Source organism: Anguilla anguilla, chromosome 18 (genome assembly GCF_013347855.1).
Source record: "Anguilla anguilla isolate fAngAng1 chromosome 18, fAngAng1.pri, whole genome shotgun sequence".
In the NCBI taxonomy this organism is placed as follows: domain Eukaryota; kingdom Metazoa; phylum Chordata; class Actinopteri; order Anguilliformes; family Anguillidae; genus Anguilla; species Anguilla anguilla.
Window position 1 is genome coordinate 30221120 of NC_049218.1, and position 27609 is coordinate 30248728.

Below are 27609 nucleotides of genomic sequence, written 5' to 3' on the forward strand. Positions count from 1 at the left end.
TCAAATGGTATCTTACACCTGTGTACACACATACTGTTCAATTATAACTACATCACATACCATGTGCAACTGGGTAAAAACTGTGTATGTAAAGTGAGATTACTGACTGAAAGGACAATGCATTATTATTATTATTATCATAAAGTGGAGTAGTGTTTTAATACGGAGTAATAAGTTTAAGTACCTTTTAATAGGGAGTCATTATTATATAATAGAATTTGCATGACCTTTTGATCTAAATGGTGCACAAAAGATGTTTAATGATGCTCTTTATTATCGGAACCAGGAAACCATCACCTTCTCGATGTACTATAATAGAACAAACAAGAATATCTGCTTGATAAAAATGAATGCACATTTTTACATGAATGTAATTCCGATGTCTTTGTTTTGTGTCGAAACTACTGTTTGTGTTAAAACCAAACAGACTACGCGTGCGTGCGTCTGAATGTGCATTTCTTCATTCCTAAACCCAGGATTCACATTTAAGAGGAAAGCATACGCCTAAACTCTGATCACAGTCTTCCATCCATTTACTCTTTCAATCAAAAATATATTTGCACGTCTTCACGTCAATTCACTCGTTGCATCTGAGGCAGATTAATGCATTACACATCGACAACCACAAATGACTGGTGACGAATACTGAACAGCCCACATTCTCTTATGAAGAGTATATAATTGTTAGCGCCCGCGTTCTCTCTGGATACCTCATTAAATTCTGTGTACATCACTTTTGACGTGCTTACGCCCGATTAATCCGGACACCTCTGCGCCCGCAGCGGCTTCGCTGAACAGCGGCCACGGAGCAGGCATCGGCTCGGAGTCCGCCTGCGATACACGTGCGAAATCCATCAGCAGAAATTCATTCCTGCGCACTGGTGCGAACACAAAAAACAACAATGGCCGCACACTCGACGCGCCTCGGCTGCAGGAGAGATGCTTTATGCAAGCCGAGATGGTGGACTCTCTGTGCGTTGACTCTCAATGAAAGTCCCATCACTGGGAACTCAGATTCAACCATTTAAGCGTCAACAAGAACTCACAGACAAGATCTGCCTTATTTCACAAGAGCACTGAGATGTCAGGCAGCAGACGCTTTTATGGGCTAGATAAGGAGTCTGTGAAACGTCCAGGCTTCAACATTAGCTGCGAAGTCACGAAATCACCATTGTTCAATGTTTAATCACTGTGACTACTGGTTTTACATCTACTAAATGTAATGTAGTTATTAGGAGACATTCTCAAGAAGAAATTCAAACCACACCCTTAGTTTGGCCTTGACATCAAAATGGTAGCTTATACCATCTTCCTCTCAATTTCACCCACTCTTCACGAGGACAACAGGAAGGATTGCCTTTTCATGCTAAGAGCAGTTCTGGAATGTCTGGTCTTTTTCTCCGGGCATTCTTCAGCTCACGGCAGTATCATTCACAATGACTGGAGCAAAGCAATACAATGCATTTAGAGGAAGGCTTGTCAATATGGAATGTCTGCGACCATCTCTACCACAATGAATCATTCTGTCAGCATCAGAATGAAATAGATTTAGTTATGGAAATATGATTTACAAATCTTCCCCAACTGATGTGATCGGTATGGAATTGGCATTATTAAATATTTCATTCTCGGTGATATGATAAAGTGGTGTAATGGTAACAATAAGTATCTAGTCCTCGTTATGTTTTAGACTGTAAAAAAAAAACATATTTGATAGTAGTAATGTAACCATAAAATATTTATGGTGGTAGTGAAGTATCAATACAAACCGTTTTCAGGCAAAATACTTTTTTAAATACACTTCTGTCAATGATTTACCGTCAGACTTTGAAATTCAATGGAGTAATTTGAGTTTCACCTATGATTGAATGATAAAAGCCTCTAGAATTTTGCTGTATCAGCAAGCACGCATATAAATGGCAGCAGTACTACACAAAAAAAGTGGAATAACCATCTCATACTGTCAAACTAATAAATGTTATTACATATTAATTCATGAATTGACTCACTATCCATATTTTGGAAATTTATGCATGTCCAATAGCATTAACTTTTATTGTATTTAATTTAGATACATACATGGTATGCATTATCCTACATTAGCAATAGGTAAACAGCTCATTATAAATTAGTCTATTTCTGCAAGAAAAACGATTAAAAAGTTAAAATAGTTTCAAAGAATCACATTGGGGATCCATTGTGGAGAATGGAATGATGCTGCCATCTGCAGACTGAACGATGTACTGCCGCTATGAGACTACCTTCATGCGACCAAATTATATCAGACAATTTATACTGTTAACAGTTAACACAGAATTAAATTTCCAAAAGTGATTTTAATTAAGAGTGGGTTTCATTTCTTTAAGGTAATCCTCTTTAAACAAACAAAATAAATACATAAATAATAAATAAAGAAATAAAAAAACAGTCCCCAAGCAGCTCAATAAATCCAGTGCAGAATAATTAACTTATCGAACAATGCCAACTTTTCATTTGGTGAAGCAATGCATGAACACTATGGCATGAATGGGTCCATCAATTCTAACACATCTCACCTATTATGAAGAACAAATATAATAGGGATTTCAAGGCGGCGTATTATTCAGACTGGCATGCCTGACAGTACAGAAATCAATGGAATGACTCAGACTGATGGAGAGCCAGTTCAGTTTTATGTGTGAGTCGGCCATCTTCCAGGGCGCTGAACCATGCTGGGAGCAATGATGGACAGCTGGATCATCTACAGAGCCAAGGATGGGGTGTTGCGGCCATCCACGTCTTGCATGTTTATAAATCGAAAAACACGAATGGAAAATCCAAAGTCAAAGTTCGTGTGCAAAGCATTCGTAAGCCAAAATCTGAACTTGGCCATTTGCTTAACATAAATGAGCTTTGTTGGGGTCACACTTTCTCAGGCACTGAGATAACTTTAAATATGCTTTCAGCTCCAATTAGAAACTTGTCTGAAAATATTTTTTTCCCCCCAGGTGAATAACTGATAATCAATATATTGATCCATGGAAATATATATTTTTTTTTTTCTGCGATGAGCCTAAGGTTTACGTTTGGCTGAAGGTGATTTTGATTAGATATTTAACAATAACAAGACTGACTGCATCCAAAGTCTTTTTGACACCCAAGACTCTGGATCAGACCAGATTGCACATTGCACTGAAACAAAGCATGGAAAATAAGCCAAACATACTATTCAATCAATGAAATACATGATGTAGGCCACCTGAAAATTCGACAAGAGAAATGATCAAGGCTGACACTGTGGCACAAACACAGTCGCAGTGGCAGTAGCCTAACTAACCAGGACTGGGGAGAGAGGAGGGAGACCTGCTGCGGATGCTCTCTGCCACCAACCCTTCAACACCAGGGGCTAACAATGCAGCACTAACAACTATCCCAGCTTCTCTACTGTCACTTCCTCCCACACCGATGTCACTTCCTCCCACTTCGCGCAATTATTCACAGCTGTGGCCAGCGAGGAAAGGAAACGACCAAATCCTCAACCCTAACCTCTCTGATCTCCCCCTTCCTCCGAGGCTGGGCTCATCCGTTTTAATGCACCCTACGACCGCTGCGTGTGACGCAGACTGTCTGTCACTCAGAACCGGTGAATTACTCGGTCTTACTTTTAAGCTGTGCTTCTGCCGAAGCCCACACTACAATTACAGTATGTTAATAGATTTCTAGGATTTTAGAGGACTGTAATTACAGAAGTTGAATAAATATTGCGGAAGTGATGGCAAACGTCTGCCAAGTAATTAATAGTCACAACAGAAGAGCTTTGCCAAGTTCTCGTCACCGGCAGTGAAGAAGGGCTTCGCCACGGCAACAAGAAATTAGCCTGGAGAAGCCTTTATTACAAACCTTTATGAATACCATCCATTTTTCCGTAAGCCAATTAGTGCCAAGTTAAACCTTAGGTAAAAACAATAACTTCATTAAATTGTGGTGTAAATAATGAAATACAGAGAAGATCCGTTATAACAAAGCGGTTAGCATAATTAGCCCAAGCACTGTACACCACATTGCAATAAAGGACCTGATCAGAAAATACAGAAATAATTCTTATGTCTGTTAGGAATAAAATGAGAGGCAGGATTTTTAATATTATATTTTATGTAGTACATTCTATAATTCACATAATTGTTTTATAATTGTATACTGATTGCCGTCACAGCTATACTATTGAATTAACGTGACTGAAACGTATTGCTGAGGTCATGCTATTTTTAACAGCATCATTTTGCACTTACTTGAAAGTTTTTGCAGTGTTTAATTTTAATCAGTGTACACAAATTCACAAAGTTGATTTAATAAACTTTTCTCTGCTTAATGTCTTGAATATGCATTAATGCTTATGGTATATATCAAAATATTTTATATCTATGAGATAAATGGGTGACTGGATGGGTCGATGGTAAACTACAAATACACTAAGAGCGGCTGACTGGATGGATCGATGGTAAACTACAAATACACTCAAAGCGACTGACTGGATGGATCGATGGTAAACTACAAATAAACTCAGAGCGACTGACTGGATGGATCGATGGTAAACTACAAATACACTCAGAGCGACTGACTGGATGGATCGATGGAAGAAATTCTTCAAAAATTAACTCACTTCTGAGGTGTTCACGCAGCACAGTGCGGTCTCAACTGTCAGCAGCACTATGCTTAAAAGCTTGTAAAGCAACCATTTTTGCTGATAAAGGTCATTCTGCAGGGTGTGCTTTCTCTCACATGCAAACATCTTTGAAGCAGCTTGACAGCCCAGGTACATGAAGGAAGATTGGGAAAGGACAGCCCAATGGTGAACAAATACACTAACATTCAGTTTGGTATGACGTCATATCATGCACGCTGGGTGTTCAGCCATAGAGGTTTCCAGTCTTGGAAATCTGCAGATTCATTTCCATGGTTTCCAGGCACAGAAGAACTGCAAAGGTCCGATGACTCAGTATAAGAGGGAGGGAAAAACATAACTTGCAAGATAATTATCTTCCTCTTAGTGGTATTTTATATCAATCACGCTAAAAGCGGTATGTAATTTATGAAATTGCGAATTTACTTTTAGGTCAATACTTTTAAAAGCCCAGAATGCCGTTGTCATTTATTTGTCAGGCACAAAAGCCTTCCATTAAAAGTTGGGTACTTGGCTCTTTTCAAGGCTTGTAATTATTCCGAGCAAGTTAACATGGGTGTTACGCGAAAACGTCACATCTTCAAAAATAGAACTCTCCGGAGTAAGTAAAAGAAATTATTGTTTCTACGGACCAGTAAAAAATACTGCATGTGGAGGAAGAGCGCAGTCAGTCATAACCGATGACAGACAATACAAGACAAGGTCCAGAATTAGTGGCACCCTTGACGAAAATGTGTGTGTGTGTGGGGGGGGGCAATATGAAATAACACGGATAATGGCCAGCATTCTCAAACATATGAAACTATGTACCTTCATTCTAATACTTCTTCTTTTTTATAACAACACAAAATGCGGATAATCAACTGAAAACATGTCTTCCCTAAGTCTGCAATTCTCTTTTCGAAAGGCTGATGCCGATGTTTTAAAAAATAATAATAATATAGTGCACGACTATCAACGGGAGAACGAAGATATGTTCCCATAGGAGATTTTGACAGGTCCCTCATGCGCATGTTTTGTAACAGTTTTCCGCAGGGGGGCATTATATTAGTGCGCAGATCCACTAACCAGTATGCACTGCAGATTACATCAACACCTTGCATCAACAGTGGTGGATATGCGCAGTGCACGCTTTGCACGGATGCCCGAGACAAACCCGCTTTCGACCAATCACATTACGGGTTACAACAGGTCAACAGTGGATTGCGTCACTGTTTATGTTGATGTCGTGCGATATTACAGTTACTTCTAGCAAGTCTGTGGTAGGACAAGTTGTGTCGTGATAGCTGTTGTCTGTTAGTAACTCCATAGCCAGAGAGCTAGATAGGATTCCGTTTTATTTATTTATTTTTTAGCAAGCAGTCGGTATTGTTCTCTAAATTGTAGAGGTTTATCAAGTAGTCTGGCGTAGCTCAGAAGAACAAACATGTCTTCTGATAAACAAAGTAACTCTGATGAAAATTTGCAAGGTAAGTAACGTTAGCCTAACGTTAACATTAAGATCTGGAATACCAGATGTGAACAGACGTGTGTGTGTGCGTGTTGATCACCTGCTTATTTCGTAATACTGCCAGCTCTCTTTGTTTCTTTAAACGTTGCGGATAGGCAACCGCTTACAGTACAGCTACAGATACGTTACCAATCAGATACCCTTAAACAATTTAATATAATTTTGAAATCACAACAGTAAAGCAACAAACTTCTTCGTGTTTTGTAGCTTGCCGAGGGCTGTTTTAGCTGACGTGTAGTTATCTGGCAGCTACATGCTTCCATAATAACTCATTACTGTCTGCTTCCGCAGAAACATGTCCAGTAGTTAAATGTGCCCTATATTGTCTTATACGGTGTCTGTACACTGTATCCGTCTAGCGGAGTTATGAAATGGTCGCGACCGTGCATTCTAAAAAGACTGATAGTAGGCTATATTTACAGCGTGTCCTCGCTACTAACACATACAGTGTTACGCATGTTCCAGTTTCCATATATGGAGAGTTCCGTTTTTGCTTGTGTAGACAATGTACCATATTCGCCGGGCCACCCGCCTTCCATTATTTCCGTCCCTATTTTGGCTATCGTATAATTAAACGTGTCACGAACAAAGGCAGACCTACGACATCAATCAGTCGATAAATCAAAACATAAAGTGGGGTTTACTAATAGCTAAGATACGGAGCTGGAGTGGAAAAAAACCCCGCAATATCCTCATAATGCTTTTAAATGGACATTGGCCTACTACGTGCTATTTTTAATGTAGGCCTGCGCTCCAGTGCTAGAGTGGTCGAACGTTCTGCCCGCAATGTAATCACAATGGACATTCTACACACAAACATAAAAACAAAATTGGTGTCTGGGCTCACTTTAACAGGTCATTTAACCATGAACTATACGAAATTAGAGTAGCAAAAGCTATTAAATCATTTCAAAGGTACACTGACAGTTCAGCGATGTTACTTTACTTTATAAGTCCGACATTATTATGCTAATTTGACTGTTTATGAGCATTTATGCCGTCTCTTAACACTGCACCGAAATCAATGGGTACATTAAAATCTGGCCACACTGAAAGCATTATTTTACATTTTATTACAAAAAAATAACTGTGAAATGTTCTAGATGTTAATCGGCTATTGTTTATTTATACTTTCGTATATTTAGGTGTCTAAAAACGAGTTGCCAACCGGACTTCTACGGCTATTTCAGGTGCTTGTTGTTTTATTCAGTATAACCCCAGAAGCGTTTTTTTATATTGGTGAAATTAAATGTCATTCAAGTTGTGGCCAAACCCTGTTGTGATATGTCACAGAATTTATTTATTTATTTCGAAAAAGTATGTATAGCCAGACATTAGGCAATCTCAAGATCTGAAATCTCAGTTCCTGGTATTCAGTAGGCTAGGCATAATGAAAACTGTGATACTTTTAAGAGATGCATTTCATAACCAATAACTAAACCAGTATACATTTGGTTCTTGTTTTATGTTTCTCTTGGTAATCATTTGTCGTTAATCATCTGTATTTTCTTTGTCTTTTGCCAATATGGTTTGAATATAATAAGATACAGATAAAAAAAACAATATCAATGTACTGCATGAAATGCTTGCTTAAAGTTAATTTTTCACAGATAAACATGATTTAGGCTATGCCCCCCATGCCTTCATTTCAATGGATTTATATGAATTACATCTTTGTCTCAAAAAATGAATGACACTTGTTTAATGTGATCTGACAGAGGTAAATGGCAAACATTGACCATATATATTTCTTATAATTGTTTGGATTTGAGTTAAATATATTGAATATTTTTACATAAATTTTATTTCTGCAATACTTCAAAGTCTCAATAATGTCCTGGGTATGTTTGACCCAGGCTAACAGCTTTACAGGTTCTAATAAGTAAACAGAACACAAGGGGCAAAATATAATAATTTAAAATAATTCAGTATTTATTACTTACTAACTTACAAGAGAGGCTAACTAGAACAGATTTGTGTGCACTGGTGTGATGGTCCTCTTCTCCCCTGTGTGTGTTTACCTGTGTGTGTTTACCGGCGAAGGTTCCTGGGTGGAGCTGCACTACAGCAGCAATGGCTCGGGGAGCCCGGGACAGGCGGGGGGACAGGCGGCGGGACAGGAGCAGCAGGTTCACCCCGCCGCCCCGGAGGGGGACATGGAGCGGATGCTTCTGGAAGCTCAGCACGAGTCCGGCAGGAGCAGCTCCAGAGGAAGCTCGCACTGCGACAGGTGAGTGTGACTCATGCGCTCTGTAATAGGTCAGTGTGACCGGTGAGTGCTGTGACAGGCGAGTGTGGACAATCAGTGCTTCAGGGAATTATTTACATTTTAATATGATACAGGACTCTCTAAAATAATTTAAGTTTTAAAAGTCACATACTGGGTCTGTCGGCGTAATGGGCTAGTTGATATATCCACATCGACCCGCACTCCAGTCCAGAAGGTGGCGATAACGCGCCACAAGTTGTTTTTTAATCGCCACTAAACACCAGAAGAAGAAGAAAAGGATGTGTTTTGCTGCATTTAACATCCTGGAGCTTGTGCCAAAATAAAGAAACACAATAAAACCAAAAGAGCTTATGCTGGCATTTTCTAAACGCTTTGGAGCATTGTGTTAGTGACCCGAGCCCTGAGGCCCCTGACTGCTAAATGGGGGAGAAGTGGCACGCGCGGTACATTAAAAAAAAATTTTTTTTACACTCTAAAACCCAGAGTATTTGTAGCACAAAACCTGTTGTTAATAATATTTTCAGCCATACCTGTGTTTTTCTCCTCCAGTCCTCCAAGATCCCAGACTCCTTTGCAGCTTCAGAGAAGCTCAGAGGTGCACACTGGAGAAAAGAGCAGCTCACAGGTAAAGCAGGGGTTTTAGTTCACCATTGAGTATTGTAAGAATATTCTGTTCTGGAATATTGGTTTTGATGTACCATGGTCCTGATTTTACCCTCCATTTCACATTTACCTTTTCTTCAAAAACACAGTTGCTCATTTAAATGTTGAAATAATGTAAATATTGCATCAAGGATAACTTGAAATTTGTTACTGTGAGATTACACTCTGTGCTCGTTTCAGTCTGAAGAAGATTTCTTGGAGAGAAGACAGGAAATTGACAATTTAATGAAGAGAAATGCTGACTGGATCTGGGACTGGTCGAGTCGCCCCGAAAACGCTCCGCCCAAGTTTGTACCACTCAAATCCTCCACCTTATTTCATAGATCACAAGACACACACGCTGACTGTGTGAATGAGCTGTTTAGTTATTCATTTTTTCTCCACAAGATCAACAGAAAGGTATCAATAAAATGCATAGAAATCTTTTTGCAGAGAGCTAAATGAGAGAAAAAAAACGCTTGGCATTCAGATGTTACATCTGCAAATTATAGAGAACATGCATGTGCTTTTAAAAACAAATACAGTTAACTATAATCTGCCACTGCAGACAGACAGGTCATGGATAAAGGCATAGATCCTGCTTCAGTTTGCAATAGCTTGGTTCCAGAGACCAGCCTGTGTTCAGAGGAAACTTCTTTTCCAGTCGAGCCACTTGTGAGCCTTGAGTTATTTCATCATGGTTTTCATATCTATAAATGAATTAGACGTTTTGTGAATATTGTACCACTTTGGGATGGCTTATTAAGTCTGCATTCAAATATTTCACGTGAGTCTAATCAAAGCTTCAGATTCAGTTAACAAAGCCATTAAACACTTAAAAACAGAGAGCTACATTTTGCGTAACAATCACACAAGCAATACAAATGCCCGTACAGGATAAAAGCGCTATATAAATGCAGTCCATTTACATATTGATTAATACTTCATTTAACCAGTCAGTTTTCCCTTGATGTTTACACGTTATTTCCTCCATAGTTCTTTCACGTCGAACGATTACTCATTTTTTAATCCGTTTTTCTCCCCCTCATTCGCTAATGCTCGCATTGTAACACACACACTGTAACACACGCTGTAACACTCGCACTGTAACACACACACTGTAACACACACTGTAACACTCGCACTGTAACACTCGCACTGTAACACACACACTGTAACACACTGTAACGCTCACACTGTAACACTCGCACTGTAACACACACACTGTAACACACACACTGTAACACACTGTAACGCTCACACTGTAACGCTCGCACTGTAACGCTCGCACTGTAACACACACACTGTAACACACACTGTAACACACACACTGTAACTCTCACACTGTAACGCTCACACTGTAACACACACACTGTAACGCTCGCACTGTAACACACACTGTAACACGCGTCCCTCTCTCCCGCAGAGAGCTCCTCCTAAAGCACCCGAAACGTTCCGGAACGCTCAGCATACGGAACACCGGGATTATGAAGAAGGGCGGCGTCTTCTCGCCCGAGTTCCTGAAGGTGTTCCTCCCTTCTCTGCTCCTGTCCCACATACTGGCCGTGGGGCTCGGGTGAGTATGGGCTCTGCAGTCGCCTGAGTAAAACTACTGTTCGTTTAGCCTAGCGCACTGGATCCAGCAGCTGTAAACTGTGCAAATGTGCATATGCATGTTCTATTATGTACAGCCTAACCTGTGTATTATGTACTGCTGATGTAAAGTTTCTGAACACAAGAGGTGGAGGTTTGACACAATGCAATGGATAATATTTCCAAGTTCAGTTCTGCTTGGCAGCTAAAGGGTCACACTGCTGATTGGTTAAAATGTAAATGCTGTTACTTGTGCAAGATGCATGGTGTACAAATGAGCTATACCAAACCCTCCTGTAGGGGGCAGTGTAAAGCTCAGTTCCCTTCCAGGCCAAACAAACAAAGATCCTTTATGAATAACTATAAAAAATACAATTTTTGACAGCATGGGGTCTTTAAGAATGCCATTGTTTGCTACTAAGCAGTTCTACCCCCTAATTAATGAATTGTTTATTATTATTAGTTTTGAAATGTGTACATTATATAACATGTTAAAAGGAAGAAACTGTTTATTTTTTAAAATTAAATTAGTATATTTGTTGTCTATTGAAAGCTGTCTATTTATTCATTTAAAACCTGATCAGGATGCTGTAACCCTTGCCTTTTTTTTTTCTTCTTTCTCTCCAAGGATCTATATCGGAAGACGTCTGACCACCTCTGCCGCTACTTTCTGAAAACGCACCGTGGGAACACAACTCAGCATTTATCGTCATGATAGGATACCCTGCACAACTCGCCATCCCATGATTCAATGCTCAGAGCCGAACAGGCTTGGTCATGTGACTTAGTGTCCAGGCTGTGGTTGGCCCCACTGCCTGCCGTGTTAGTGTTGATTGGACTCGGGTCTCAAACCTGACAGTCCAGAAAAGCTCCGTTATATCCACGTTACTGCTATTGGACCAGCGGCCATTTCAGTTTAAAAACCTGCCTTCTACTGGACAGACTTTGCTTTGAAGTGCATTTTGTAGGCATATTGATTTAATAAGTACACTATACAGAAAATGCTGAGGTGTCACAAGAAAAGCATATTTTACAGTACACTGCGGTTTTCAGTAACAAACCCAACACAGAGGAAACAGATGTACAGCTGCTAAGAAAAAAGGGAAATATTTTAGGGAAGGAAGGAGTTTCAGAAATCATAAAATGTGATGTTTTGCTGGAATAAGTTTTATTTGCTGTGGTTTTGCGTATCGTGCTTTTACCTGGTTCTAGAGTAGAATTTAATCAAAGAACTGATCCATTTGTAAAATCCAAGTTGAAAAAGCTGATTCCATTTACAGTGGGTGTGCATTCTGCCTGAAATTGCAATTCCGGTAATTGCATTGGGTATTATTATTATTATTATTATTATTATTATAAATATTATTATTACTACTGCAGGTACAGTTTTAATTTTGACTTGATCTAGCCCTTAGACAAGCCTGAAAATTAATATGGAATGGCCTCAAATGCATGCAAGGGATCAGTAATTCTGATTATATAACAGAAAAACATCAGTCATATAGCCTAATCAGGACTTCCACAAGGAACCGAGAGAGTTTAAACGGTGAAATGAAGTGACAAGGGTGCCAGTAACGGAAGACGTCTTTTAAAATGTCTGAACACAGCGTAGAACAGTTTCTCAGGTTGTGCCTAGTGATGTGTGCTCTAAGAAACGTACCTTACTAATTCAGTGATTTTAATTAACAGATTGTGAAGAGCAATTGCATAACTTTTAACACTAAATGAAAACTAATTGCATGAGATCAATAACCTAGAATTGCAGCAATATAGCACTGTATTTTCTGGCTTTACAAATAATCATGAATACCCTTAAAAACAAATAATCCAAATATATTCATCCAGATTATTCTCCATAGAATCGTTTAAGATAAAATCCTGAGTAAAATATAATAAAATCCAGTGTGTAAGAACGTGTACTGAATGAATCTCGTGGCTCCTTTGTTGAATGACTGAGCCAAACCAAGCATATGCACATTAGAAATGAAACAGCAAACACTGAAGATCATTCCAGGTGATAGTTCCCATTTCTAGTGTCCAAAACATTTCAGAAGGCCTGAAATCAATGATGTCATCCAGATTCAAGCTTCAAGTGCTTCTGTGGTCATACCGAGCCTTGAGTACCACACAACATTTGAATATTAGTTTGTCAGAAGTGCCCATTTGTCCTGATAATTTGGATTCTTGCAACGCGAATGTGTGTGTATGCACACTTCAGTACACACTTAATAATCGTTTGATAACTAATGGCCACTGAGTGTACAATTAAAATTAATCAAAGAATGCTACCTCGATAATGGAATGAATCATCACTGTTATGAGAGAGGGAGAGAGAAAGAAAGGCAGAGAGAGAGGGAATAATAAACTAATAAATGACAGAAGTAAGTTTTAACATAAGCTAACGGAAGTGGGAGGGGGGAAAACAAATGGGAAAAGTTGATAAGTTGTTCCTCACATTCAATATAGCCAGGGTAAATGCAAGGGTCAATACAAAAACTGAACTAAAAGGCAATTCAAAATATTTTGGATAGTTTCACAGTCGATTTCCTGTCTTCTCAAATGAAGTTTAGAATGTACTGTTCTACTACTCTACCTGTTTTCATACTGGGAGATTAGTTACAAATGTCCGCTGTTAATCATTCTCTGTCACTATGAATATTGACCAAAAATAGACCTGCTGCTGGGAATTACAAGTGTAAATTAATTATTAGAGGTAATTAGTCACACATTGGAGAGAGGGAGTCACAGGCATATCAGATCTTTGCACTGTGAAACTGGCCCATTTCCCTTTCAAAATAAATACCTACTAATCATAACGAAAAACATTCTTAATTTTAGACTCTTGATAAAGCCAGACAAAATTTCATCAAATATCGAGACGGTTGACGCCTGCAACATGTATGCTGACTGTTTCCTGGTGTAAACAAAACAATGTTGAAGACAACGTTGCCTTAAAAAAACAAAAAACAATTTGTGTTTGATTATATTATCTGGCCTTCTGTTCTGGTGAAGATAGGGGGGATTTGTTAAAGATGATTACTGTAAAGGGCATTCACTGTGGTGTTGATTTTGAAATTATTATTTGATTATTATTTACCATTTTTGCAAGCACATACTGATCAGTGTGCCGATTTTAGATTTGCTTGTTTAAATAGCAGAAAATGTGAAAAAAATACTGTAAAAATTAAAATGTTTCATCAAAATGCAATTTCAGCCACTGTTATCCTTTCGTTTCTCATAATTAAGTCTTCAGATTCATTCCTTAACAACCTTAAAAAGCACACAGGAGATATACAAACACATGCATATTAAAATGAGTCCCAGAGTAATCTAAAGGCCATTACCCCTACACAGTAATGGATCCCCTTGATTAGGTTTTTAATTTGCTCACGTGAGTATTCAGTGTGAACAACACTGTTCTGTATCACAGAGCTCAGTGGTGAAACAGCCCATGACAAAGCCCTGAGCACAGCTCTCCGCACGGTTACCCGTAACGGTTTGGAATGCAAAACAGTGACCTGTGTTAAAACTGGAGCTTACAGGTCTTCTGTCTGCTACTCTCTTCCCCTGTTCTGTCCAGTTTATTAACCTCTATGGTACTACATGCTGCCTACTTCCTGTGGGATCTTTTTAGAGCCCAGAGCGGATGAGCCCACACTCTCTTCTGAAGCGGCTGCTTCCTGTAACGTCAGAAACGGTCAGAGGAAAACGCTTCATGCGCAGCTTCAAGCAGACTGGGGGCATGTGATTGGCCGGTAGGGGTCGCTGGTGAGCACCAAAATGGTCATGTTCACCAACTGAATCCCTTCCTCTGTGGGTTACAACCAATTGCATGTCATCCAGTGGAGCTGCCAGTCACTGTCAGTTTAGATTTGATGCCTGACCATGGGGCCCATCCACTCACTGGAACAGAGCCTTAACAGATACCAGACCATGGGGCCCATCCACACACTGGAACAGAGCCTTAACAGATACCAGTCCATGGGGCCCATCCACACACTGGAACAGAGCCTTAATAGTACAAGTCATCCAGCAGCCTGTAGTTAAAACTCCATTTAACGCCCACCCCCTCCCCCGCAAATCAGGTCAGCCTCAAACCTGAAATTAAGAAGTGCTAATTGAGATAAACACCATTAAAATTTATTTTAACTTTGGTCAAAATAAACAAGTGCATACATTTACACCATGTTGTTATCATTATTCGACAGGAACGAGGTCGAACACTGTTCCACTGACCCAATGGTTCCTCGATTTAAAAATAGTCACAACCAGTAGACATGATCTTCTTTGTCCTTTCCCCCAAAATTTCAACATCAGCATCTGCCCCATACAATACTGCCCGAATGTGCACCCCGGGGAGGGGGGAATAAGGAAAAAGGGTGGGGGGGGGGTGGGGGGGACACGCCCTATGTTTGTATTCCACAGAGTGCCGATGCCGTAATTCAGGTCTCCTTTTTCCCGAGCGAACGGTCGATCCCAGGAGGCCCTGGGCACTCAGTTCCGCTGAAAGTTTCTCGTAGCGTTGCGATCTCCCTTACCGCTCTTCGCAGAATCCGGGTTGGTGTTTTCGACAGACACGACCAGGTATAGCAGCGATCCGTTTTACTACAAGGTAAATCAGATTTTAATTTTTTTTTTTTTTTTTTTTAAAAGAGCATTTAAAAATAATGCACATAAGGTACGGTATTTCCGAAAAATCATCTGTGTGCAACTCGGACATCGTCCATAGCTGTCAGAAAAAGAACAAAGTAAGCATTAAGGCTGCAGTTTCCCTTTATGTACTTGGCTATTGCTTTCTGTTGTGGCACGGACCTACATCGCGGGTAGGGCGTGCAGCACATAAATATCTCGACGTTAAGCGTGGCCAGCAACCTGCTTTTGATGGTGTGACTGCAGCTTCAAGTAGTTCCTTATAAAATCTCCCAGATGCTACTGTAAAATCCCGACGGTTGGCTTCGCCGCGGACGCCTCGATTCCGCACGTGCGTAACGTGCCAAGTCGTCTCTTCTCAGCAATAGTTTAGTTTCTTCTCAGCATGTAAAAACGAATGGAGTGTTTGTTACTTTTATTAAGTTACACCAGACAGTGCGTCACGAAGGTAGTCAGTGTGTGTGAAAGTTACTGTGAACGACTAAGGGGGAAATGGAGAGAAAGAATGATAAAAAATGAACACTGTCCACTGGCCGAAGACGACTGGGAAGCGCCCCAGAAATAAAAGGTTTTGGCCGTCAAAAATGCGGCAGTGGAGGAATGTTAACATGCGTTATTCGGATAAATTTCCGCGTTCTATTTTAGGCCCAGGGCTATTCCCACAAGGAGGCGCTTGACAAGGACGTTTGTCTTAGGGGTCCCGCAATTTGGCGATTCGTTTGAAAAATAAAAGACTCAAAATTAAACTCTAGACTCTCGAGCGTGATCTCAAGTGCCGCCCATCAACTCTGATTGGGTGGGGCCCTCTCCGGACTTCTCTGCTTTCCTTCCCAATGAAGGCTTGGAGGAGAAAGAGGGAAAAAAAAAAAAAAAAAAAAAAAAAAAAAAAAAAATTGGCCAACTTTCTCCTTGACTTTACGAGATGAGTGCATCAAAAATTCTTCACTAGGAGGATAAGAAGGCCATTCCTCTTACAAATAAACAACCGGGCTTAACTATGCAAGAACGAGACTCCACCCTCTTGCCCAATCAAAATGAAAAAAAAAGAACGTTTTTGTTGTTTGTTTTTTAGTTGAATTTGTCCTGGAATATATACAGGTTGTTGGTGGCTGCCACGGCGATGATGTTGTCGTTGGGGTGCCAGGCGGTGTGCAGGATCTTCCTGTTGAAGTCCAGGCTGTCCACGCTGATCTCGTCCTTCTTGCGCTTGCCGCTGGCGCACACCCTGCGCGGTTTGAGCGCCGCGCGCGGCTTGCTGCTCTCGCGGCACGCCTCCAGGGTCACGTCCTTCCTGCTGCTCCGCTCGAACATCCGGAAGAAGTTGTTGTAGGAGCCGGTCATGATGGCGCTGCAAGAGGCCGGACAGAGATGGAGAGGATTGTTATCTCCCCCCGGTCCTTCCTTGTTTCTCACCTTCCCTCCGGTCCTGCCTCACCTCCCCCTCGGTCCTTCCTCATCTTCCCCCCCGGTCCTTCCCCACCTCCCCCTCGGTCCTTCACCACCTCCTCCTCGGTCCTTCCTCACCTCCCCCTCGGTCCTTCCTCACCTTCCCCCCTGGTCCTTCCTCACCTCCCCCCCTGGTCCTTCCTCACCTTCCCCCCTGGACCTTCCTCACCTCCCCCCGGTCCTTCCTCTCATTCCCCCAGTCCGTCCTCACCTTCCCCCCTGGCCCTTCCTCACTTCCCCCGGTCCTTCCTCGCATTCCCCTGGTCCTTCCTCACTTCCCCCCGTCCTTCCTCACCATCCCCTCGCAACCATAACCTACTTTCACACACTTTCTGCCCTGCTGTACAGGCAACACCACATACAGACTTAGCGGAAAAGGAAAAAAGTCAGCCATCTGAGAGGGAAACAGAGAATCCGTAATCATAACCCAGGGAAGCTTTCGGTCTCTTTGTACGGAAATTGAGTAGACGCTTCAGTGAAGACGCTCGTCCCCAGGGCCGCTTCTCAGATGGCAGGGTCTTACCTGTCCGTTCCATTCCAGCAGCACTCGAACTTGTCAAAAATGCAGTCGTTTTCGTACAAGGAGCACAGCTTGCTTCGAAGGTACTCATGCACCTGGAACAAAAGAAACCAGAGGCTACAGGTTACCCTTCACGTCCAGGAATTTACAGCTGTCAGGGAATGAAGTTATTAACTCCGATGACCACGTCCATTGCAGTTACTGTACCATAACATTACCTTGGACAAAGCAATTAGGCTACAGGAAGTGATGTCAGTGCAGTACAGCAGTGATTGCACCACTGCACTGGTAGAAAAGAGATCCAGAACTTCCAGGATAAGCTGTCCAGTAGTGCACAAGCAAATACCAAGCAGGCCATTCTCAATGATGGTAATATTTTTCAATGCCAGAGGAAGCGAAGAAAGCATGTATTGCCTATAGGGGGAATAGCAGCAATAGCAGGAGCCAGGTAGGCTCTACTGCAACAGGTTACTACAAGGCTCTCAGTCCTATTGCGCAAAGTTACTTTTGTGCACAGGTTGAATGTTTTACATTGCACAAACTAGTGACTGCACTTCATTAAAAAAAATTGTTTACCACATAATTTTACCTTAAAATGTAAATGTCACCAACACACTGATTTTTGTTCAAAAATGAAATATCTAGGCCTATAAAGAAAAGAAAAGTAACAAATTTTGCCCCCACCTCATCGACAGCAGCCAACATTTTCTCAAGCTTTTTGTTTTACACAGAATTAACCTATACATATTCAACCAGGTTTTATTTTTATCATAATGACACATCTCGTTAATGTCAACACAAAACAGGTTTATAATAAATAGTTGATAAGGACCTTAACCATGACGGAGTCTCATATGTACTCAATAACTGAGTAAAATCTTCTAAAAAATGAGAATCTTTACACCAGAGTTTCTCAAACTTTTTTCCAATGTGACCCCAAATGAACGTTCACAAATAATGTGACCCCAACACCCCACCCACACATACGGCTCATGCCTAACAGCACCGTTTAACCGCGACGATATTGGCGACATTCCACGGCCTCTTGTGCCTTTTTGCTTTCTTATAGTTGGGCTGTTGTGAAGTTTGACAAGTAATGGTCTACATTCTCATATTTCCAAGAGACAAAAAAAATTTGTTTTTCAAAATTTTCAGGCGACCTCACATGGGGTTGCAACCCCCAGTTTCGGAACCCCTGCTAGACACTATTTGTAACCAAAGAAAAGGTCAATAAGGTGTTTTTTCCCCCCGTTTTAAGGGGAAGGAGCCGGGTACCTGGTACGTCTCCACCGGCCTGCTCTCCATGTTCAGGTCCCACACTTTGACGGACAGGTAGTCCCTGGTCATCATGTAGCGGCCGCTGTTGCTGAACTTGACGTCCGATATGGAGGAGATGATCTCAGAGAAGAACGACCGGCTGCTCGGGTCCTCTGGCTCCTCGAAGACTGAGAAGGCAGAGCGAACGTCACGCGAGACGAAGCGGAATAACGCTGCGTAACCGCTAAACGACCAAAGAGTGTACACAGCTTACGGTCAATCATCGAAAAAGAACAACAAACACGGTGCTGCACCCAAAGAAAGGCTATGGTTTATTCCAAGTGAAAGACTCATGTGACAAAGGTGACCCTTATAAACAACCCATACAGGGACCTCTGCGATCCAACTTCCATATGAACACTGCCTGTCACATGAGGGATCAAACCCCCTTACTGACTGTAAATCTACTTCTAAATTCAGAAGCTTATAACTGAAATAGAAAATGGCAGAAAAAAAAACACAAAAATAAATACAGCATTTTACAGCACAGCAACAACTCTGCTGTAGAAGTAAATATTTCTTAGAAGCTTTCTCTTATGAGCCTAAACTAGAGGTGTCAAACTAAAACCCAAGAGGGCAGCAATGTCTCTGGGTTTTTGCTGTTTCCATTCAATCAGCTGCCAATTTAGGCCCTGAGAACAAGGTGTGCGGACTCCTGAGTCAATCACAGACTTAAATGAACCACTGGTGTCTAGAACTCACCAAAAACCTGCATTCCCTGCGGCCCTCCAGGACCGGAGTTTGACGCCCGTGAGCTAAACGGAATGCATGCCTTTGAGCTAAACAGAAAGCGTGCCTGTGAGCTAAACGGAAAGCGTGAATGAGCTAAACAGAAAGCGTGTGAGCTAAACAGAAAGCGTGTCTGTGAGCTAAACGGAAAGCGTGCGCGTGAGTGTGTCTGTGAGCTAAACAGAAAGCGTGCCTGTGAGTGTGTCTGTGTGCTAAACAGAAAGCGTGCCTGTGAGCGTGTCTGTGAGCTAAACAGAAAGCGTGCCTGTGAGTGTGTCTGTGTGCTAAACAGAAAGCGTGCCTGTGAGCGTGTCTGTGAGCTAAACAGAAAGCGTGAGCGTGTCTGTGAGCTAAACAGAAAGCGTGCCTGTGAGTGTGTCTGTGAGCTAAACAGAAAGCGTGCCTGTGAGCGTGTCTGTGTGCTAAACAGAAAGCGTGCGCGTAAATGCCGTCCCCCGCTTACACTTGGTGTGGCGGTCGCAGAGCGCGGCGGCGCGCGTGTCGCACAGCCGGATGGAGCCCTTGCTGCTGCTGTAGACGAAGGTGTTGCACTGGTGCGGGTGGCACTCGGCCGCCGTGATCACCTCCGTCAGCTCCTCCATGTTGGCCGGCTTTATGTCCACGATGTCTGAGAGGGCGCTGTGAAGGAACGGTCAGCGGCCACGATGACATCACTGAGACAGGCAGCCGTACACGAACCACGGAGGTTAGCAAAACCCTTATGAGTCAGACTCATAAGGCCGAAGACTAATGAGGAAATTATTATGCTTTTTTTTTTTAAAGGAAAAGGATACTGAAACTTCTGTCCGTGATTTCTAGGTGCCACAGGTTTATTCTCAGGTCGTCTGCGGACAGGTAGGTTTCTAGGTCGCTGTTTACGGAGATGGAGTTGATGTGGTACGTGTGCGCGTTGGCGAATATCCTCCGCGGGCTCGCCTCCACCATGAGGTCCATCGGCCTCAGCACGGGAACCTGCCGGGATTCACACGCGCTGAGAATCGGCCGGGAACATTCACACTCGCAGCGCGCAAGCAGAGGCACGCAGCAAAAGCCTGTGCGGACGTGTTTATCAGAAGCACAAAATCACTCCCATTACATTACATTACAGGCATTTAGCAGACGCTCTTATCCACAGCGACTTACACAACCTTTTTACATAGCATTTACACTGCATGCATTAATACAGCTGGATATGTACCGAAGCAGTGCAGGTTAAGTACCTTGCTCAACGGTACAACGGCTGTGTCCTACCCGGGAATCGAACCTATGACCTTTAGGTTAAAAGAGCAACTCTTTACCCATTATACTACACTGCCGCCCAAACTCCCCAGGATAAGAGTACAGGCGTAAGAATACGTGAAACAAACCCGTAGTGACGTAAGTGGAAAGGGGTCCCGCGGCCTTCCCCCTTCGTCTTTCAGATTGTATCCCTCCGCTCGTTTGTCCCTTTCGCCGATTTTCCACAGTTTAATAGTTTTATCTGCGAGAAAAGCAGGGAACCTCAGCACCGCGAAAAAACACAAATCACGCACTTATTCTTCAAAGCAAGCCTCTGAACGCTTGCGCACATAAATGGCACACACTGCAGATAGACAAATGAATGGTATTGTAAGAGCTTATGAAAAGCGGTAATTACCGTTTGTTGAGAGGAGGAAGTGAGCAGCATTCTGTTGGGGCAACCACCTGATTTTGTTGATTTTTTCCTCAATTTCTAAACTTTTCAAATAGTCAAACTCAGGTTCGTGACTCTGAAAAGTGCTGTAAACGTTGTACTCTCCTCTTGAATGAGGCCGATTTTTACACTGAGGAAAGGGGGGAAAAACGTGTTATATTAGTATTATACTGAGAATATGACACTGCACAATCTTACAGTAAGGAAGATTACACTTTGAGCAAGATAAATTACTGCACAACACCACTGGAGAATGCCTGGACAGGCTGGGTTGACTGGGCTGAATTTCTAGACAGGCTGGGTTGACTGGGCTGAATTTCTAGACAGGCTGGGTTGACTGAGTTGAATGCCTGGACAGGCTGGGTTGACTGGGCTGAAGCCTGGACAGGCTGGGTTGGTTGGGTTGAATTCCTGGACTGACTGGGTTGAATGCCTGGACAGGCTGGGTTGACTGGGTTAAATGTCTGCACAGGCTGGATTGAATGCCTGGGCAGGCTGGGTTGAATGTGGCAGACAGACAGTGTAAGCTCACCTCCTGTTCCCGCTGAAATATGACTACTCTGCCTCCCTTGTCTCCTGTCGCTAGGAGGTCCCCAGAATAGTTGAATTCAACGGTCGATATAATGTCAGCTGGAAGAAATAACACAAATTTGCACTTAGTTTCCACCTTTACTGCTTGACAAAAGGCCTACTCTTCATGGGACTACCATTTGTACAGGTAGGCAGGTATCATTTCCAAAATGATTCACTGTCCCCCAAAATCAGTCAATGTACGTTCAAAAGAAACTATTTAAACCAAAATAAATACTATACAGTCTTAACAGCAATTCCAGTTGTCATCATTATTATTATTATAATAATAATAATAATAATAATAATAACAACAATATTTACAAGTGACACATTTGTATACTGAAATAACTTTTTTAAACTACCACTGAACAAAGCACAGAAATAGGCCTACTGCCTACTTGAAAAGGTTTCAAACAATTTATTACCTGGAACAGAGGACTATTTACATGTTACCATGCACGGGTACACACTCCCCTTGCTTTTATATGCCAGGTCTAACTCAACAGACCACAGCAAACCTAGCAGAAAAGCATCACTCCGAAGCGCTAGGAAATCATTCTGAGAACGCCAGCCTGTGCATGTTCTGAACACTCGCGCGTTAAGCATCATTAACACTTATTAAAAACAGTCTGTTCAAGGGCTACGGGGACAAGTCCCGAAAGGACCTGTTCTCGTCTGGGGTCTGAGAGGTTTGTTTGTGTTTTGAATATAATCAGAATAATTCATGAAGCAATTATCAGAGCAAAATTAAAAAAACCCAGAGATAATTGAGAAGCATTTCCTGTCCCAAACTAATTAAAGTACTTAGTTTAAATATTAAAAAAAAAAAGAGTCAAGAGACTGGAAAATTCTAATGCATTCATATGACCATATATTAACTTATTCTTGCATTTAAACTTTGACAAAACAAAACACATAACACGCCTGTAATGCTGAGCCTCTGATTTGTTATACAGCATTCAGCTCAACATTCAACAGCCTGGCCAAGTACAACCCCACCGTACTTACAGAACAAAATCCTACATTTACAGAAATCTGAAAATCATGGCACTTTGCTATTTTTATTTAAAACTGGTCACATACTCTAGCAGGTTTGGCAACTCACTGTTCTAGTAAACTCAGGAAAAGCCTGAACACTTATATTTGCTTTGTGTCATTAATGTGCCCACAGAAAGGCAAGCCAAATGGTGCTAATCACAGTAAAAAAAATACCAAGATCTGAATACTGTCAGTAGCACACCCATCTGAGCCATGCGATAACCGCTTTATCAATTCATTAATAACAATTAACAATACAAATCTCACAACCAAAATATAATAACTATTCGTTAACTGTGGCATTGTTTTGTTTTTGTTTTTTTTGAAGCATACACTATTTTTAAAACGATCGAAATAAGATTAGACTTAGGTTATCGGTCAATTCGTGTCGATCATATCACTGGAACGAACTGTTGCCATTTTGCTAAACCATTCCTGAAGCCTACTTATTAGCCAGCGATATATTATCGTTGGCTTTAAAAAAAATAAATGGATCAAAATAAAAAAAATAACTGGTATCATTGACATGGGGAAAGGTTTTATCTGACATCGATTCAATTCTGTGTGAAGTCCCAATTTTACTCAAGACTGTAAAAAAGAACCAGTTAAGAAAAAAGTAATGAATGTTTGATGTTGAATTAGCAGATGAAGCCAGTACCTGCATCATGAGTCATGACCATTCTGGAGGTAGGAAGCACAATGCCAAAAACAAGCTTTCGCTATTTTACTCCAAATATACGCTAAGGTTACTCAGCTTGTAAGTGACGCTAGACATTTAATTTCCTTTTAAATGTGTATAAACATTACAACTGGTTTATGTGGGCGAGTCAGCACAGTTAGCCTAACGTTAGTTAGCACATCCATCATAACGTGCTAGCAAGTATACATTCACTGCACAGAAATAAATCAATCGTAAAAACGTCTCATACTATTACAAAGCAAGCCCACCAAAATCAAATTAATATTGCAAATATAGTAAGCTTAACTATCAAACAGGTCTGGTAATAACGTTATGCCCTGCAAATCCTTCACATCTAACTTTCATCTTGGGCGCGATACATAGACGTCACAGGGATAGCCGCAAGCCTGCTAGTTAGCACTAGCTAAGTTTAAATTAACTTCACAGATTCTGTGCACACAGCAAAAAGTTAAAGCAGGCAAAGTCAGTGTGGTACACCAAGAAATAATACTCTTCATAGAGATGAGGACTTTTTGGATAGGGTAACGTTAGCTCGAAAACTGGCTAGCTATCAAAGCATCTGAGTTAGCTGCTAAATAGCTTAGCTATACTTAATAAACAAGCGGCTTCTTATTACTCAGCTAAGTAGCGACAGAAAAACTGGGCTATCATGAAGTTTAACCGGACCTCTGTTACAAACAGACATCTATGATAAACAGCAGGCGTCTTAGAAACCACACTTAATTATGCTAACATGCTAGCTTCGGCTAGGTTACTAAATTCCAGAATACTGTCAAGGCTGTCATTCCGTACCCCGGAAAACGCACACACACTACATTACCTTCCGCCACATCTTCGTCAATTGCACCTTTCACTTGGGAAAAACACCACTGAAAGTCATTCCCACCTCCGACCCCTGCAACATAAAGTATCATGCATGAGTATATCTGATATTTTAGTGCTGTTTGTTTCCTTTAGTTAAACTACAACTTGCAGTTCAGCTAGGCCGCGCTTCAAGTATAGGGCCCTTCCAGTCTAATAAAGTTTCCGTACCAGCCATCTCTTCTTCCTGTGTGCAACAGATCTAGCGTCACCGGAGGGCTATCTCCCAACTTAATTTGTGTAGTTGCGTTCGCGTTTTAAAGCAGCAGAAGGAACATGCAAAGAGGTTTAAGAGCGGATAATCACAGTCCGAGCCATTGCAAACCCCCGTGATTTTTTTCCTCCAAAATGGCGCACATTGCCATTCGACATGACGCGATGACGTCATTTAATATATCCTTTTAAAAAAAGGTTGCTTCAAATGAGGCATTCCCGGAGGAGGAGGCGTGAGAAAAGTCACGATGCACGGAATGGGGACCGTACCAAGCGCGAGACTGTGGAAAGCATTACAGACGGTACTACATGCATCTGAGTACATCTGGATAACAATTACAGTATTCATTTTTTAAAACCATACCAGTTTAGATACTTTAGTTATTTGTACTCAATATGCGTGCACTGTCTCTATATAGAAAGGTCCCATTTGGCATGATTTCCAACCACTTTTTCAAACCACTGTTTTTTTTCAAGCATCCGAAGTTTCCCAAATCAACAAAAAAAGGCCGGTTACTTTATATTAACGACTTCCTGTCTTAAACCTGTCAAAAGTGAATTTCCCAAGTGTTAGTCTTGTTGCAACTGAAAAGACTGTTAAGTATTTTTTTCTACATTAATCCGTTTTACATATTTTTTAAAGCATTCTAACTGCATGGTGGGCACATACCAGACAGGTATCAAGAGGCCCAGTACAGCAAAGCTATTAGTAGTGCTCAGTTCAATGAAATGAGCTCTAAAATCCAAGGGGATATCTTCCTGATTCACAGTGAGTGGCATACTTTTTTTTTTCTTAAACCCCATTTACATAAACCTGTACACAGTAAATCTGCGTACATGGACGTACACAGACAGGTTGGTGGAAGCCAATAGTTCTAAAGAATATATAAATGTGAGTTCTGCCTCACAGAAATGGATAATTACTTACTTATGGGGGAAGCATGTCAGAACCATATTCTTAGTCAAATAAGTAGGATGGGTTAGAATAAGATAGGTAATCTGAGGTTTCTATGATTTAATATATTGTAGATATCTTTTAAGTCCAATTGCCCACACTCCTCAATAATGAAACACACGCACACACACACACACATGCGTGTGTTTCATCCATCCGATATCAATACCCTTAGCCAGAGCAGGGTCACGGGGGATACTGGAGCCTATCCCAGCGTGCATTGAGCGAGAGACAGGAATACACCAGGCAATCTATCACCAATCTATTGCCATTCACACACTCATACCTATGGGCAATTTAGAGTCTCCAGTTAGCCCACCTGCATGTCTTTGGACTGCGGGAGGAAACCAGAGTAGCCAGAGGAAACCCACGCCGACACGGAGAGAATCCAGGAAACATCTTGCTGTGAGGCGACAGTGCTAACCACTGTACCGTGCCACCCTGGCCTTTAACACAACAATGAATATATATGAAAAATCTCAGGGCTGGAACAAACAATAAACACATCTGTTCACGATAAGGTGAAAACCTGGTACTGGTGAGAGATTTTACTGCCACTGCAGCAGTGCCATTTGCCTGACCCCTAATTCAACTGCCCTACAGACAGTGATTAATCATTCTCGCCTGGGTCATGTCATCCATTCACAAAATTAAGGCAATGGACAATTTCGAGTTTGAGGGAAATAAGGTCGTTGTCAGAACTTAATGATATCCAGCAGGTGGCAGTATTATTCAACTAAAATTATAATTGGATGGGGGAAGAAAAAAATAAAGATGGAGAAAGTTATGAATCACCGGGCACATCTGCCATTGTCAAAGCTGAAGATACAGAACCAAACAATAATTTTAATATTCACACACCTGTGATTTTGCCCAAAAACGAAGACTGTGATTGATTGGGTGAACGGCTGTATGTGTCACGGCTGTGACGCTCAGCTCTTCTACTAACCCTGTCTCCCTCTCTCCTCCCTAGTGTCTCTCCCTCTGGTGTTCTACCCAGGTGTATAATTGCTAAATTAATGCAATGATTAATTAATTAATTGATTGTTTGATTGTTTCCCTCAGGCGCTGTCCTCTCTCCCTGTGTGTCACCGGCTGTCTGCAAGCAGTCATCCCCCCCTTTTTGTATTTATGTCTGTTATCCCCATTCAGTCAGTGCTTAGTTGTCAGTCTGCCTAGTCTGTTTTCTTCTGAGCCGCTACTTGTCGTAGTTAAACTTATGCCTGTCTGTTTTTGTTTAGAGTAAGCCAGAGCACTCTTTCTCAGTGCTCTTCTGTACCTGCCTGCCTTCTGCTGTTGTACAATAAATACCCCTGATTTGGGTTTACGCTTTATCTGCATCCTGCCAGTTTTTTCTGCACTTGGATCCACACCTGTCAGCCTGCTTACAGCATGTTATTAAGACATTTAGCCAGAGATACATTTACATACAGTATGTTGCAGGTGAGGCAGTGAGTATTGTGAATTAAATAAGGTTCATGTGGAAAAACTGCAAATAAAAGAACAGCTAGGGAATCATCATGGCCAATGTACTTTGAATATTAATCATATGTATTACACTAGTAGATCAATGTATTTAGTTCACAGCAAAGCATTCTTAACTTCAAGGCATTCTTTCCTTTCAAAAACATTTGTATGCACACGATTATGCCCTCAGGATTATCTGTAAGTCTCCTAGCTTGAATTCAACATATATATATATATATATATATATATATATATAATGTAATATGTGACCTTTAAGAAGATAATACTCAGGGTTTCATGTTTGGTGCCCCCTTTCAGAGATGCAAATTTAAAATCTAAATTAAGTGTGCAAAGTATTCCCCTATAATACTTTATTAAAATAATGTTGTAAAAAAAAAATAAAGTAATATCAGGATTAGCCACTGGGTGGCAGTGAATGTCAACAATAACATCGACAGAGAGCGAGAGAGTGAGAGAGGGAGAGAGTGCACATAGGATAGGCCTATATTTGTCTGTACATCGTTTGTCTGTATTCATGTTTGTGTTCCTGTGAATATGTTTGTTCCTTTGTATATGTTTGTGCTTTGGCAATATAAAAAATATCTTGTCATGCCAATGAAACATTTTGAATTTGAATTTGACAGAGAAAGAGAGAGAGAGATCAGGACCTTACTATTTTACATTTATACAAATGCAAGTCTCTTTCATTTCAAGTACATTTGTCAACTGGTGCACACTTTAAGATTGACTGTGAAGTTACATGTAGTTAAACTCTATGATGTAACTATGATTTTCACATTTCACATTTATTCCCTACTTCTGGTCATGAGCTG

The 27609-nt window shown here is 41.3% G+C and overlaps 2 protein-coding genes and 1 long non-coding RNA gene across 3 annotated transcripts; 2 read left to right on the top strand and 1 right to left on the bottom strand.

The window, feature by feature from the left end:
• The first annotated feature begins 5773 nt into the window (after window positions 1-5773).
• Window positions 5774-13843, top strand: LOC118217868 (BCL2/adenovirus E1B 19 kDa protein-interacting protein 3-like). Its single transcript, XM_035399980.1, has 6 exons — window positions 5774-6129; window positions 8214-8400; window positions 8950-9025; window positions 9244-9350; window positions 10469-10618; window positions 11264-13843. Exons 1-6 carry the CDS (start codon window positions 6087-6089, stop codon window positions 11307-11309), a joined length of 609 nt encoding a protein of 202 aa, XP_035255871.1. The 5' UTR covers window positions 5774-6086; the 3' UTR covers window positions 11310-13843.
• Window positions 13844-14753: 910 nt separating this feature from the next.
• Window positions 14754-24513, bottom strand: LOC118217867 (serine/threonine-protein phosphatase 2A 55 kDa regulatory subunit B delta isoform-like). Its single transcript, XM_035399979.1, has 10 exons — window positions 24313-24513; window positions 24101-24175; window positions 21502-21599; window positions 20934-21099; window positions 20665-20777; window positions 20092-20269; window positions 19761-19925; window positions 18527-18696; window positions 17255-17346; window positions 14754-16633 (listed from the first exon to the last, which is right to left on the bottom strand). Exons 1-10 carry the CDS (start codon window positions 24317-24319, stop codon window positions 16354-16356), a joined length of 1344 nt encoding a protein of 447 aa, XP_035255870.1. The 5' UTR covers window positions 24320-24513; the 3' UTR covers window positions 14754-16353.
• On the top strand, window positions 23232-26641 carry LOC118217869. Its single transcript, XR_004763326.1, has 2 exons — window positions 23232-23267; window positions 26375-26641. It is a non-coding gene; the product is annotated as an uncharacterized LOC118217869 (long non-coding RNA).
• The last annotated feature ends 968 nt before the right edge of the window (window positions 26642-27609 follow it).